The sequence below is a fragment of the Macadamia integrifolia genome, chromosome 9 (assembly GCF_013358625.1).
Source record: "Macadamia integrifolia cultivar HAES 741 chromosome 9, SCU_Mint_v3, whole genome shotgun sequence".
NCBI classification, from domain to species: Eukaryota; Viridiplantae; Streptophyta; class Magnoliopsida; order Proteales; family Proteaceae; genus Macadamia; species Macadamia integrifolia.
Genome location: NC_056565.1, coordinates 40,503,158 through 40,519,782, shown reverse-complemented (window position 1 = coordinate 40,519,782; position 16,625 = coordinate 40,503,158). Strand labels below are relative to the sequence as shown.

Sequence of the window (16,625 nt, the reverse complement as noted above, 5' to 3'; positions counted from 1 at the left end):
CATGTGAAGAATACATGCGATAACACATAAAATGATTAAACAAATTACATTTAATGTACAGATGCTGAAATTAATACATGAAATGATAATAGTAAATCATTATTTTATGCAATAGACACATAAAATAATACATGCGAAGATGAGGTACGTATTAAACATTCAAATGAAATTATAATATAATATTTACATGATAATAATGATTGAAAATGGTGAATTTTTTGATAATTTTTCTCAACTCAGGGGCAACGATTTAATTTTCTTCTCTTTTTTTTTGGAGAAATTAAAAACTTCCGGCACCTGGGTAAGAAAGTTGATAGGGCTTCTATGCTAGGGTGTGAACATGGGTTTTGGTTTCTGGGAATTTGAGCAGGGTTTCCACTCTATATTCCTAGAATCAGAATCAGCTGTGGAAATTTGGGCAAGGCTTCTGCACCATATTCCTAGGGTCGAAATCAGCTCTAGAAATTTGGGCAGGGCTTCTGCGATGTATTTCTAGGGTCAAAATTAGCTCTGAAAATTTGGACAGGGCTTCCGTGCCGTATTTCTAGGGTCAGAATCAGCTCTAAAAATTTAGACAGGGCTTCTATGCCAAATTCCTAGGGTTAGAATTAGCTTCAGAAATTTGGGCAGGGCTTCCGCGCCGTAATAAAAATATCAAAATTAAATACAAACGAACTTAAATAGAAGCTCCATATTAATCTGATATGGATGACGTGGACTCCGTCAACTTCAGTAAGCTCGACTCAATCTCTTCTTTTTCTTTCCTCTCTCTCTCTCTCTCTCTCTCTCTCTCTCTCTCTCTCTCTCTCTCTCTCTCTCTCTCTCTCTCTCTCTCTCTCTCTCTCTCTTTTGTAAGGCCTCTGAAACAACAATTTTTTTTTCTTCAGGGGTTCTCCTCTTCTTTTTTTTCTGGGGTTTTATAGTGACCTGGGGTCACTATTTATAGAAAGGAGGAGGGATCTGTGTGAAGCCGCCACGCAAGAGCTTAAAGGACCGTGTAAATTTTTTAGGGGCGTGTAAGGGCTAAAACATCCATGTAAGCCTTGCACGGATCCGTGTAAGCCTTTCATGGATTTGTGTAAGGTCTTACATATCCGTGTAAGCCTTATATGGATCCCTACCCTGTGGTACTCTATTATGCCCTAAAAAACCCTGTGTCACCCCGTTACACATTCAAGAGTGCCGTGGCACCCTATAAGGCTTCAAATTATGCCCATAGGTAGGTGGCTATGCCGTAGACTGGGCGACAACAACCCTCGTTGGAAATCTTATCACAGCAGTAGTCATAGGCTAGGCGGCAAGCTGTAGATAAGGTTTGGTTTGGTCTAGGGTTTGGTCTGGTTTAGGGTTTTGGTTTGGGTTTAGGGTTTCGGTTCGGGTTTAGGGTTTGGCTTAGTTTAGGGTTTTGGTTTAGGTTGGGGTTAGGTTTAGGTTTAGGGTTTGGTTTAGGTTAGGGTTTTGGTTTTGGTTCTGGTTTAGGGTTTGGTTTAGGTTAGGGTTTTGGTTCAGGTTTAGGGTTTGGTTTAGGTTAGGGTTTTGGTTTTGTTTTAGGGTTTGGTTTGGTTTAGGGTTTGGTCTAGTTTAGGGTTTGGTCTGGTTTAGGGTTTGGTCTAGTTTAGGGTTTGGTTTGGTTTGGTTTAGGGTTTGGTTTGGTTTAGGGTTTGGTCTGGTTTAGGGTTTGGTTTGTTCTAGTTTAGGGTTGGTCTGGTTCAGTTTGATTTGGGTTAGTCTGGTTTAGTCTGGTATGGTTCAAGTTTGGTCTAGTTCCGGTTGGTTTAGTTTGGTTAAGGTTTATTCTGGTTTAACTAGTTCAAAGTTTAGGAAGGCATTACAACACATCTGGGTATCCGTTTTTTTTCACACAAGATATATCAATAGGACCGTATTTCCGAATACTTTTGAATAATACGGGAATCGAACACATGCTAGGCTCGATTGTCATATTCTAGCAAAGGAATTAATGACCACTTTCGGTCACCCTCCCCGCATCATTAAAATTATCGGGTTTGACCGATCAGAAGTTTTGGGATGATCTGGACTTGTGCCGAAAATTCAACTTCTTTCCGAAAGAGAGAATATATGTCTCCTCATTACCTGTAATTCATCATTGCCGAAGGGGGACAAAATTTGGTGTCTACATTCCACTTGAATCTCTTCTACATGAGTAGTAGATTCAATGGCGTCAACCTCCACGAGGACCATAGCATACTGCCCCATCAACCTTTGACACGTCCTTCTATCCAAGGCCACCGGATGGCTCACTGCCGTTTCCATAAATAGAAATACATTTTCATGCCAATATTCTAGAGGTAGCTCCGGGAAACGAACCCAAACAAGGTTCATTTGAAATTGCTTCTTGTGGATACTAAAGTCCAGCTTCCACTGCTGGAATCGGATGAGTTGACCCCCAAACCTAACCAGACTTCTCCTCCACACTGTCGACATATCTCCGCATCCCAAGGGGATGCATCACAACCCTTTGCTATAAATTCCATCTCTCAGCAGCCTCCTTACGCAGTTCATCCAAAGAGTTCAATCGGAAGTTTACACGACCGATGAGAACAAAGCGAAAGTTTTGCCTTACACTCTCATAATCATTCTGGGGGGATGATCACCCTGGTAATACTCGTGCCTGAATCGGGATAGGGAAAATGTCAATATCTGGCCAAGAAACTTGCCCCCCGACCGCCCTCGCATAAGACATTCTAGGTAAAGGGGCAGCAACTTCCACATTCACTTCTGCCTATTCGACCTCCTCCAAAGGACCAAGATCAATGGCCTTTTGAGCACCCCCATCAGCATCATCCTCTCCATCCCGATCACTTGGAAAGCCTCCCTTATTCATTATCTTCCATCCCTTCGTTCACAATAATGCTATCATCATAACTGTTTCATCTTAAGAGTAGCAAAGCATAGAACACGTACATGGGATTGGGACCATAGTTAACAAAAATAGGTTTAAAACAATACTTTTGTCTTTTACCTTTCTAAACATATTTTACCATTTGTTTTCCAATTTATAAGGAAAGGCAAAAGACAAACATTCCTGTTTTAAACGTGTTTTTGTTTTTTAGTCCTTTTTATTTTATTGTTGAATAATAACTTATTTGATTAATCACATCTCTTTTTTCACAAATTCTGATCAAGCTGATTCTTTCATAGATGTCACCTTTAACTCATTCTTAATGCACCAACTCTGAAATTGAGCTACAAACTAATTCCTCTGCTAAAATAAGTTTCTAAACTATCACTCCAAGAATGTGATACTTGTGTTGACAACAATGAACAACACCACAGCCAAGTCATATTGCTATATATGTATATATATATATATATATTAGTGTTGGATATTTTAGTTGTTTTGAACAATAGATGCAGTTATTCATATAATAATCTCTCAATTTATATAAGTATACTACCTTTTATAGTCTTTTTTTCTCTTTCTTTGAGAACTACACATATAAAACCTGTATCGTCTATTCGCCGATCGTATGCCATTCTCTATTTATTTGACCATGTCATAATACTCCGATTTTTCGTTGTCTCCATTTTTTTTGACTATGCTTGGAACCAATAATAAAATGGTGTCATAATCGTAGAGATTAATGACCTCGTAATAAACTGTGTTGAACAAATCATGATCAAATCTTTAGCATCATTAACTACCCCTTAAAAAAATATACATTTTGCCCTATTTTTAATTGTGATAAAATTTTATTGCTGTACTAAATGAGAATCTATTCATAATCAGATGTAGAGTGCATATCGAGTGAAATACAAGATTCCATTGGCCACAAAGTTAGCTTTCCTAGAGACATATTGAAAACCAAAAGTATTTGTGAATAGCATATCAATGTACCTAGGGGTGAAAGTTTGGCCCTGACAACCCGAACCCACCCTGGCCCGCCCTGAGCCTGAACCCTGGGTCAGGGTTGGGTTGGGTTAGGGTTGAGCCCGAAACCCGGACCAACCCGACCTAACCCGGCCCAAAATTTAACCTTGCATCTTTATAATAGAAATTAGGGCTCCAATAAGTATTTTATTTTTCTATAATTTTTTAATATATGAGACATAAATGGAAAAAACATGTCAATCAAGGTTAATCCAACCATTATAGAAGCCAAGGTCAACCCAACCCAGGCCAATCCGACCCAACCCGGCCCTGATAGGGTCAATTAGGGGTTGGTATGAACCCGGCAAGATTGGGCCTATACATAAAGCCGACAGGGTTGGGTTGGGCCTGGGTTGAATTTTGATGACCTAGGGTTGGGTTGGGTTTTAAGAAACCGGCCCTGTTTCATCCCTAAATGTACCAGCATATGCCCACTACCACAAGCAAATCAATTGCAACTCACGTGCGTTACGCCACCACCAGACCTACTACAATGTAATAAGGATTCAGTATGAAGAAAGCACGATAGCCCCGTTAAGCACCACTGTCCCTGTTAATCATTACTCTGATTTTGAAGGCCAATAAAATATGACTGAAACCCTATGATGTTATCATATACTGAGGGTAGGCTTGCTTTGAGCACTCTAATTGTTTCAAAGTAACTGCATCGGAGGCATGACCCGACCAATCAAGGTTAGGAGCGCATTGCCAACATAAGGGAAAAGACAACTAGTACACACCGTGACGTAGACCATCGGCCCGCACCAAAGTCCAACTACGAGATTTTTAGTTGCAGCAACTTAAATATACGCTATTGGAGCAAGAATTACTGCAGTTTTTGGCACCAGACTTGCCCTCCAATGGATCCTCATTAAGGGATTTAAATTCTATTAGTTCCAATTAAAAAGCCTACTATTGTTATTTATTGTCACTACCTCTCCATGCTAGGATGGGAAATTTGCGCGCTTGCTGCCTTCCATGGATGTGGTAGCCGTTTCTCAAGATCCCTCTCCAGAATCGAATCCTAATTCTCCATCACCTGTCTCTACTATAGTAGGTCACTATCCTATCATCGAAAGTTGAAAGGACAGAAATTTAAATGGTGCATTGCCGGTACGAAGGCCAAGCAATCCATCGAGTTATCATGAATCATCGGAGCAACTAGTAGAGCCCGCATCAACCTTTTACCTAATAAATGAATCCCTTCCAAAAGTCAGGGTTAGGTGCACGTATTAGCTCTAGAATTACTACAGTTATCCGAGTAGTAGATACCATCAAACAACTATAAATGATTTGGCGAGATATTTTTCACAGTCTAAATTAGTTCATACTTACACATGCATGGCTTAATCTTTGAGACAAGCATATGACTACTAGAAGAATCAACCAGGTACCTTTCCTTCTCGACGCCAAGCTCCGTATGAATCACATCTAATTGTGCATTGGATAATATTGATCAATACGTGCATGGCGGTCTATCGTTCTTGTGCAAGGAGTCACAACCAAATGATTCAAAACTACACATGTCAACTTACCTCCCACAAAATGTCACATATCCTAGAGCACACATAATGCACATGCACCACTAACACAAAGAAAATGGACTTGTGATGGCAGGGTAGCATATGCATCATATTCCAAGCTACCTCACACCAACACAAGGGCAACAAGAGAGATGGAATGAGAATGAAGGCTACGTCTTTCCATCCAGCTAGGTAAGAAACATAAGAACCCTTTCAGGCTCCTAACAAAGGCACTTTTGGCCCCATCGCAACCTATAATGGTTTAATGCACACGTAAAGAGTCCACATCCACAAGGAAACAAATAGCCACTCACGTGCATTATGTCCACTATCGACACAATCTACCACCAGACCTACTACAATGTAATAAGGATTTGGTAGAAGAAAACTCAATACCATGCTAAACACGAAAAAGGAGGGGTGGAGGGCTCCTCAGAGTCTCTGCTTTTCAAGTATCCAACAAGAATAGATCATCTCCTCTTTTGGGTGGAAGTGCCAGGATTGAGATTTAGTAATTGAGCACTATCCTATTAAAAAATAAGCATTTGATGTTGAAGTATAAGACCAGTGTTGAGATGGTTTGATTTCCTTACTTGATGTATCAGAGAGGACCCGCGTAGATGTTGAAGTAGACAAACCAAATTGGTTGAGTCGTATTAGAATAGATACTCTCCCTAAGATATGAAACACTCCCTATAGTAGTACCATTGGAGATACTTGCATTTTACCTCTAAGATAAAACAACCACTAATCGTAGTCTTATTGTACGAAGACTTTAATTCTTTGGGTGACTAAGGTTAGGCTTATTAAGTATGGTTTTGAAGAATGTTTAATATGCATTTGGACAAAACAAATAAGGAAAAAACAGAGAGAGAGAGAGAGAGAGAGAGAGAGAGAGAGAGAGAGAGAGAGAGAGAGAGAGTTATATGTGTTGCAAAACAATACAGTACCAATTATATATAGATTTACATGTCGGTGCTACCTGTACATGTACAGAGGTACCTGTCAACGTATGAACAGCTCCTTGTACATGTACAGAGGTGATTTTCTACGTTAATACACCAATATGTCTAGGTATTGTATTTTAACCAAAGTGTCTATACGTATTTGAATTTTAAATTCAAATTTGGAGCGAAAAGATAAGAATCTCTTGAACGTATCCAACCCTAACCATAGGCCAGCTCGGCTTGGCTCTCACGATTCAAAAGCACCCAGGGACCTCCCACACATATGAGAATAGGTAGAGTCACTCTCCAAAGGGTTTGCACCCTTATGAAACAAGTCAATATATATGCTCACATTTCTTCTCCTCCCAAACCAATGTGAGACTAAATACTTTGGCTTTTGCTCAAGACTTTTGAATGAAAATTTAATAGTTGCCCTCCAAAATTTTTTAGCTAAAATATTTGTGCTAAAATCTTAAAACCAAAAGTAAAAGATGAAAAGAAAAATAAGTATTAAGGAAAATGTCATTTTGAATTTTAATTTACATATAAAATATTTATATTCATATTAATACGACATATCTCCTCTCCTATATGTTTTCTCTCAATATATAAGATCTGAAATCACTTGTTATTTTTTGTATGTTCTTAGATTTGATGAGAATGTTCTTTTCATAATTCAATTTAAGAATCTTAATTTTGATAAAAAAAAAAAATCTTGAATTGAAGCTTGTTAATAACTTGGAATTATGTCTTGAGGGCCAATCAAGGAGATTTTCTTATGAAAAGAAGGGGGTGATAGGGGGTGATAGGGTTGATAAGCGATACGTAAATCACCATCAAGAATTAACCAGAAAGCTCTAAAATTTCACACTTAATTAGTTGTAGGTTTTGACTATATGGCAGTTGTCAATCGATTTAGCACAACGTTAATCCTTCTAAATAAGCTTGGGCAATCACAAAGCAATGACCCATGCCCTCACACAATCTCCATGAACAGCCAAGGCTTGTAAGGGAGATCTAGAGAAATGACTCAAACCCAGAGCTTCTCAGGTGACCATGGGGATTCAGAGTCTCAAACATCTTGACCCATTATGCTGCCATTAATGGAGTTCACCATTTTCCATTCTCCAATCGGTGCTGGATTTCCCTTCCAAGCCCGCATCTCCCCACCCTTCAGGCTCTCTTCGTTTGACCTTCCTATTATTGGCACATTATATTACTATGGGTAAAAAAGTCTGATTACAATTTTTGTTTGTAACCACGATGGTTACACAAGGACGCTCTTTTTTTTTTTTTTTTTTTTTTTTTTTTTTTTTTTTAAGTATATCCTTAATTTATTTAAGTTTTTTATTTTATTTTTATATGTAAATGAATTGTATTAAAGGAGAAAAAGAAAATGAGAACCGAAAATGATAACCACACTCCTCCTATCAAAGTAAACAGAGAGGTCTCAAAAACCAAGAGGGACAAGCCCCAACAAACTTTCTTCAATTGTTTAAATATCTACAAACCTACCAACCTACTTCTTTTTTCTTTTTTTTTAAATTTAAACGAAAGTCAAGAAATGTTTTTTATTGGGGTTAAAAGGCATGTTACTTTTCAAAAACCTAACAAATTTTAAAATTTATTTGGAGAACTCTCATTGATTGGGGATGCAGCTCGTCAGAGCCTCTGACATATGATTTTAATATATACGAATCGATCAATTTTATCTTTATTTTTATCATTTTTTTTATTTTTTTCGATATTGATACTCTATCTGAATCAATCAGGAATTAATACCAATATAATACAACTGATACGACCAATCAATACCAATACAATAATGCCACTATTTGCAATACCTAGATAAGGGAAAATCCCCAAAATCAGTACACAATAACTCCTCTAGCTCTAGGCCTGGATTCCACTGTCCAATATGTATTCGGACTACGAATTAGAGAAATTAATACAACCAAGAATTTTGTTATAATACCCCATGAATGATAAAATACCATATAAAGAGATCACCACATGGAAGAATCAAGATGCATATTCTCCTGCTTCGCTTTTCTTCTTTTCTTCAAAGATTGGGGCAAAATAAATTTGATAAAAATGAAGATGATTATGATGAGAGCTCAAGTTACCTATTGCCAACTTGAACATCATTGGCGTTCGGTGGACCAGGAAAATGGGACGAGGACCAGGCACAGTAAAAACTTTACATCTTTTCAGGGTCAAATCATAGTAAATTACAAGATAAGAAATATATTTGAGTGTGATTATTACCTAATTAATATTGCATTTAAGTTACACCGTTTATGTTTGTGTCATTAATTAATTATACATTAGGGCATGACGTAAGAAGGAATATATTGGAGCAATGGTCAAAAGTAATAGGCTCCTTGTCCCTCACAGCACTAATGCTTGCCTTGATAAAGTGAGCTGCCACTTGAGAGTTGGAATCTAGCTCACCCTCGTTGGGAGTTAAAGCTATCACTTCTTTCTAGGAAAGAGTTTTACTTTAAATAGCATCCAGCTCCTAACCTTTTATTGCGCTCATTCTAGTCGACTCCTGACTACTGTCGGGTCCATTTAAGGCATACTTTGGACTGACTGGGTCAGTTACAATAATGCCATCTAACTGTTTCATCAAAAGAGTGGCAAAGCGTGGAACACGTACATGGGACTGGGACTGGGATTGGGATTGGGATTGGGATTGGGATTGTTTAACAAATATACATCTAAAATAAATTTTGGTTTTGAGTGAGTGGTAGTAGTGCTTAAAGTGGGGGTGCAAGTTTGGCCTTAATTGCTGAATTCGTCATTGGCCTATTCTGATTTTAAATAAGTATCAACTTAAAAATTTTGATTTTGAGGGTCAGTTCGATTTTAAAACTTTTTACCCTGAATCAGGGTTAGGGTAGGTAAAGGTTGATATTTTTGACCTCGCCAACTCGCATTGAACCCGATCCTGATTTTTTTACCCTGATTTTTGGTCTTGGTTTTGGCCTAATTCGACCCTAGTTTTTGCCATTGGTGTTGACTCTGGTTGTGATTCTGATATTAACCTAATTTTAGATATTGTTTGACGTAAAGTCATTGACACCTCAAAATCCCTAATATAATTTCTCACTGATCTTTCTTGGTTTTTTTACTGAAAAAAAAAAAATATCAAGGTATACCCGGCCCTTGATGGCAAATCAGGGTCAGGGTCAGGGTCAATCAAGGTCTTCTCGGCCCTTGATGGAAAACCAGGGTTAGAATCAGGGTCTGGATCAATCAGGGTCACCCCGGCCCGACCTTAAAAAATCAAGGTCAATCAAGGGGGGTAAGGGTTGGATTGAACCCTGAAGGGTTGGGCTTGGGTTAAAGTTTTGTTGATTCAGGGTTGGGCTAGGCTTTTAAGAAGTCCACCCCAACCCCACCCTGTTGCACCCCTAGTTTAAACATTCGCAGCTTAATTGTGAACACCACATTTAATGTGGTCCGTTGATCATTTTATAAATGATCTAAGCCATCCATTGCTCTCATGACTCCATTAGTGACTTATAACTCCACAGCTGGTTTCCTATTTCTATCAACGTTGCATCTTCGAGGACTTGATCTGGGAACTTGGCCACATGGTCATACACTGTATAGACTGAACCTTCCGTGCTATAATATCTGTTAAAGAGTTAGCTTTCCTAGAGACATATTAGGAAGCACAAGAAAGTGAAAAAGTAGAGAGTTTATCACAAGAGAATCCAAAGTTGAAAAAGAGAAGAAGAAAAGGAGCAATTCCCAAATCCTAATCTTGTGTTGTGTCTTTCTTTCCTTTTCCTTTTCCTTTTCCTTTTCCTTTTCCAAAGTTTGAAAAGAAAAAATAAATTCCAAAATCCCAATCACATGTATCATATGTCTTTTTTCTTCAGATAAAATCTTGTGTAAGACCAGGTAAGAGCAAATTTCAGTTGTAAAAGAGTATTACCATCACGATTTGATTGATAGTAATAATTGAAAGTTTGTTTTGCATCCATTTTCCATGTATGGTGTGTCTACAAATTTTTTAGGGAAGTTACTGGTTTTGTCCTTCTCCTTGTCTAAAAGACCCTGTCAACGGCATATATGATAAAATGGTCGTATTCCACACTCTTTGGTTTTGAGTATTTCGTATCCAAACCTTATGTACCTTGTACCAGTTATTTGAATAGATTTTTTATCACAAAACAAAATAATAAAATTAAGTGTAGGTTGGAGGATTGTTGGTTACTTTACTCTTTCTCTCTCTCGTTTGCTCGCTATAAATATGGGGCCACTGGATGAAATAACCTCATCCGATTAACTAAGCTTCATTTTATCAGACTTCATTCACTTACATTCAACAGCATCTAATGGCTGCTACCTCTTCACGACATCATCACTCTCATGTAATCGTTGCTCTCTTTTTCTTGCTCAATCTCCATTGCTGCTGGAACTCGATCACATTTGCTGCTGATTCTACCACCAATGTAAGTAGTAACTCCTTATTTGAAGCATTGTTTGGACTTTAGTAGGGTGAGTGAGTGAGTAAAACATACAGTTATCTATTGCTACTTATAATTTCACCTCAGGTGTACATTGTGTATATGGGTGAGAAGCACCAAGAGAACCCAGCAACCATAGTTAGGTCTCACCATGACATGCTAGCAACGTTGCTTGGAAGGTATATATAGCCTATAATATACAAATAAATCCCTAGCTCCTTATTGACATTATTGTTTCATAAGAATTAAAAAATTTCTGAATTTCTTTCCCTATGTAGCAAAGAAGCTGCCAAGAATTCGATTCTCTACAGCTATAAGCATGGCTTCTCTGGGTTTGCAGCTTCTTTAACCGATTCCCAGGCAAAAGCAATTGCAGGTATATATCTTTCATGAACTGGAAGAATTTAATGCTTCTGAAAAAACTATTGATCCAACATCTTCTAATGGGTACTAACTTCTTGTTATAAAAACTTATTGCAGAGTTGCCGGGTGTTGTCCTAGTGTTCCCTAATAGCATTCATAAAGTCCATACTACACGAAGCTGGAATTTTCTAAGTCTCAATCTACAGTCAAAGTCTAAAAGTAACCTTTTGTCTAAAACTAATATGGGCGACGGGACTATTATTGGCATCATAGACACAGGTAAGCTAGGTGACATATATATGTGTTAAGTTTGTCCCGAATTATTGATCTATTTTGAGAATGATCCACTCTGATATATTTTGGTGGCGATCCAAATGAGATTTTTTTTTAGATCTATGACTGAAGCAGAGGGGTTGGGGCGATACGCCCCCACGTATGGTTCGACCCGATGGATCAACCCGTGACTTGGAGGAGTATTTAATATACTATCGTCTTGTTAAGCAAGCAGTTGTAATTTGGGGTTTTTCGAGTTAAGGTTTTAGGGCCAGTTTTCTCGCCGCTGTTTGGGGTGTAATTTCTCTTCTATATAGTGAAATTTCTTCTTCTTCGCCCAAAGACGTAGTATACCACATCAGTGTGTGAACCTCATTAAATTTCTATGTATTGTGCGAATCTGTTTTTGTTTATTTTCGTATTTGTTGGTATTTGCTATAATAATATGGTATGTTCTATTCCATATGAACTCTTTGTCTTCTTCTACTAATAGATTTTCCTTCTTGGATTTCACTGTATAGGAATCTGGCCAGAGTCAGAAAGCTTCAAAGATGATGGCATGGGTCCAATTCCATTGCGTTGGAAAGGAATTTGCCAAACTGGACAATCTTTCACTTCCACCAACTGCAATAAGAAAATCATTGGTGCTCGTTGGTTCAGTATAGGCTATGATAAGATGTACGGGCCCATCAACACCACTGGGTTTGCAGAGTATTTATCCCCAAGGGACAAATTAGGGCATGGTACTCACTGTGCTTCCGTAGCTGCGGGTCGTTTTGTACCAAATGCAAGCTATGAAGGGCTAGGTAGAGGTTTAGCTAGAGGGGGTGCCCCTCTTGCTCGCCTAGCAATCTACAAGGTTGCTTGGTTTGGAGTAGCAACAGATGCAGATATGCTAATGGCATTTGACATGGCTATACATGATGGAGTAGACATTTTATCTGTGTCTTTAAGCGCAGAAGCAGGACTGCCTCTATCTTCGTACTTCGAGGATGGAATTGCAATTGGTTCATTTCATGCAGTAGCAAGAGGGATTCCTGTAGTTTCTACAGCAGGAAACGATGGCCCTTCCTCTGATACGGTTGGAAACACGGCTCCATGGATCATCACTGTTGCAGCCACCACTATTGATAGGGATTTCAAATCAGCACTTACACTTGGAAATCACCAAACTTCATTGGTATATAAATTAATTAGGGTTGTTATTATTAGTGTAACAAAGGAATGTTATTGCATTTTGAACTGCTAGGATATACATTAATTGAACTGCTACCCTTTACTAACCCCAAGGGGTAGTCGAGTTGGCAAGGGGACCTTCGCCTCAGGAAGCGAGAACTGCTACGCTTTACTAACTTTCTATGATCATATTTGTTGCAGGAGGGAAACACCACTATTGAGAGGGCTTTCCAAACACAAATGACACCTCAGGGAGGTCAGCAAACTGCTCCGGTAAAGCTATATGCAGAATCTAGTTAATTAATATCATAGATAGTGTAAATTAATTAAACTGCTATGGCATCATATATATTTTTTTGCAGGCCTCCACCGTATCAGCTGGCAGTAATGAAAATCAGGGAGCTATAATATCAATCGACTCCGAAGCATCAACATCCGAAGCGTCAATGTCTCCCAAAGCGCTAGGAGATCATTCATTTTTGTATGAGATAAATACCCTTTAGTATTTTTTATATTTGCTCTCCTCTTCAGCTCTTCAATCAACAAGGGGTGTTTAGTTCTTTTTCATGCGTCGGTGAAAGTTGAATGGTTCTCATACTCCGGTATGACCTAGTCTATACCTTGCTTGAATTGCTTTTTAATGTTGATTTTTTGTGTAGAGCTGCTTGCACGAAAGGAAGTCTCAATGCGACATTAGTGAAAGGGAAGGTTGTCCTTTGTTTTCTGCAACCATCCTCACAACGATCCTCAATGGAAATTGCTAATGTTGTTGCGAAAGCAGGAGGAGTCGGTGTTATATACACACAAGCTCACAATGATGTCCTCACTCCATGCACCATTCCTTGTATGAAAGTAGATTTCGAAATAGGGACAAACATGTATTCCTACATTAGAAGAGCAAGGTACATACTTAAGGAGATCAACTACAATATAATGGCATACACCCCATGCGTTCATTCGTCTTTGTTTTAATTGGCAAATTTTTTGGTCCAAACAGCTCACCAGTTGTGAAGCACAGTCCGCCAAAGACAATAGTAGGGAAAAAAGTATCTCCCCTGGTGGCCTCATTCTCATCCAGAGGACCAAATACTTTGTTACCTGATGTGTTGAAGGTATATGTTTTGTTCAATTAATGAGGCTCATCAGCTCATATATATCCACTATTGAACTTAGATTATTTGTGAGTGGCAGCCTGATATAGGTGCACCGGGAGTGAACATCTTAGCAGCATATCCTCCGAAAGTTACCGGTCACCCTTATGAATTCCTTTCTGGAACTTCAATTGCTTCCCCTCATGTGGCTGGAGTGGCTGCCCTCATCAAGACTTTGCACAAAAATTGGTCTCCTGCAGCTATAAAATCAGCAATTATGACTACTGGTGAGTCCTATCTATACATTTGCAGAGACTTTTCTAATTGCTGAATTATAGAGTATATATTCCTCACCTATATATCAAACAATTGGATCCTCATCCATGAACATTTGCATGCAGCCTCACAAACTGGCACAGATGGACAGGTAATATGGGCACAGGGAGGCAATCTCAAGCCAGCGACCCCTTTCGACATGGGCGGAGGGAATATCAATCCCATTAAAGTAGCATATCCAGGGCTCATATATGATATTAGCACTGAGAGCTACATTCAGTTCCTTTGTTCCAAAGGCTACACTGATGAACAGATGGCTGGGATGACTAAAAGAAATGACTCTTGTTCAAGAATTAGGCGACTTTTTAGCTTGGACCTCAATCTCCCCTCCATCTCAATCCCATACCTTGAAAATATAGTAACAGTCACCAGGACTGTGACAAATGTGGGGTCAGTTAATTCAGTCTACAAAGCTTTGGTAAAATCTCCTCCTGGAATTGGAGTCAAAGTTGAACCACACACACTATCCTTTAATGCATCCACCACTATGCTTTCCTTCAAAGTCACCTTTAATTCAAGTCAAAAGGTGAAACTTATGGATTACTTATTTGGAAGCCTAACTTGGACTGACAAAAAGCATTTGGTCAGGATACCATTGGCGGTTCGTGTTGCTCATCAGTATTCAATTTCTTAAAAATAATGGAGTTCTTTTTGTTTTTTCCTTTTTCCTTATGAGGGTTTGAGAGGGAGAAAAGAAGAACAGTTCTGTTTCACAATCCAAAAAACTCTTATCATTGCAAGGACTTAGTTTTTTAGAATAAACAACCACAATAAAAGTGGTTTAATTGTGTTTCCGTTGATGTTTGGGGGGGTATCTACTGGGATAGCCCTGGTTGTAGGGTCTGCCTCTGTGTACTTTTCTGTACCTGTAGTGAGGTTTTGAGTTTGATCCCATAGTGTTATTTTGGGGTCCTGGGGCCCTTTCTTGCTCTCACAAGGCTTGTCCTTGAGAGGTTATTCGGGCAGCCAGTTTTGATTGTACACATTCTTTTGTTTTTTCTGTCATTTGTAATAAATCTCCTCTAAAAAAAAAATGTCTCATGAGTATTGAATATCTTAACAGGTTGAGGCCATGATTCTAATCAATGGGATCGGCTGAGCCCCAATCCCGATACCGGGCCAATACAGATCAGGGTATGAGCAAGGTTGAGGGTAAAATTGAAATGTGTATGTGTGTTGACCTATGGGAACTACATAGAATCAAGTATCGGTATTGGATCGGCTGGATCGGCCGTATTGGATCTCTATCGGCTAAGACTGATCCCAATATCTAACCGATCCTGAAACAGGTATCGGTATCGTCCTAGGTATCGGATACTGATCCGGATCTGTCGATCCGACCCGATTCGTTTTAAAAAAATAAATTTTAAAAAATAAACTCACAAAGTACTAACAAAGGTGCAGACCTGTAGAGAAAAGATGTGAAAGTTTCATCACGGTGAAATGAAGTGTCACACCCCAATTCCAATAGACCCAACTTACCATTAGGAATACCGGCGGTGTGAGTAAGACACATACTTGTCTTACAAATCTATCAGGATCTCTGATAGCAGTACCTTATATTTTCACAATCTCACATCACAAACCAACATAAGCAGCAGAATCAGAGTATAGTAGCGGAATCATAAATAAAATGGGAAAAAGTCTAATGATAATATATTAACGATAACCGAGTTATTCTGTTACATTCATCCATGACGTATAATATAATCTCAAAAACAATGTACAATCCACAGTTATACCCAAAAGTATCAAAATATGATGTACAATCTCACGGTACGGTGTAAGCGCAGTGGTCGCAAGCACAGTCCTGATTGTGCTTCTCCACTTCTGGTATCCACCAGTTGCTCACACCATACTCTGACCCAGAAGACACTGGGTCACCCGTCATTGGCACCACGGTACCTGCATCATCATCTAAAAAGGGGTGTATGCGTGGGGTGAGCTTTCCAGCTCGCTCATTGAGGGGTGGGGTCAAACACATCCAAGCAAGACAATAGTAGTAATAATTTATGATGCATAATTGCGAAAATTAAACACATAGTCCATGATGCTCGTGATGCAGTTCATTTATTTATTATCCACCTAACAATACAAACTAAGTCTAGTAAATGCTACTACGGCGCATTAAGTTGTATCCTTCATCTCAGAAAAGACATCGACTACGCAAGGATACAAACCCTAGCCATGAATAGAAGCTTGCCGGTCCTCGTATGTGTCCATGGTTCACTCAGAAAATCCCTGATAACCCCCTCCTGACAGTCGTGGTACCGATAACACATCGGCCACACCGAACAGGTTCCCACCTCCTGCTACAATCACATTGTACCACGGGTGTGGCACTTCGGAAAGGCACATCAAACATACCACAATGGGTTATCCTACACCTCAACCCCTGTTGGCAAGGGTGCATAGCATAGGGGATGATACCTAACCATATGTATACTATATGCCTTCATAATGATACAGTTAGTATAGATTACACAATACCGGAGAGATCTCGGCCACAAAGTGTAATCCATCTCCAAATACAGTCCTGG

At 39.1% G+C, this 16,625-nt stretch overlaps 1 protein-coding gene across 1 annotated transcript; it reads left to right on the top strand.

The window, feature by feature from the left end:
* The first annotated feature begins 10,641 nt into the window (after positions 1 to 10,641).
* LOC122090066 (subtilisin-like protease SBT3.9) lies at positions 10,642 to 15,119 on the top strand. The gene is made up of 11 exons (XM_042659902.1): positions 10,642 to 10,831; positions 10,934 to 11,025; positions 11,125 to 11,222; positions 11,327 to 11,488; positions 12,004 to 12,662; positions 12,860 to 12,931; positions 13,021 to 13,139; positions 13,318 to 13,560; positions 13,656 to 13,770; positions 13,850 to 14,036; positions 14,151 to 15,119. Exons 1-11 carry the CDS (start codon positions 10,715 to 10,717, stop codon positions 14,717 to 14,719), a joined length of 2,433 nt encoding a protein of 810 aa, XP_042515836.1. The 5' UTR covers positions 10,642 to 10,714; the 3' UTR covers positions 14,720 to 15,119.
* Positions 15,120 to 16,625: the final 1,506 nt, after the last annotated feature.

Bases quoted from the DNA above. Each gene is read 5' to 3' on its own strand.
- LOC122090066 (XM_042659902.1), top strand. From the start codon at position 10,715: ATGGCTGCTACCTCTTCACGACATCATCACTCTCATGTAATCGTTGCT. The intron at 12,663-12,859 runs GTATATAAATTA...TATTTGTTGCAG, and splicing joins GAAATCACCAAACTTCATTG to GAGGGAAACACCACTATTGA. The intron at 13,140-13,317 runs GTATGAGATAAA...TTTTTTGTGTAG, and splicing joins CTAGGAGATCATTCATTTTT to AGCTGCTTGCACGAAAGGAA.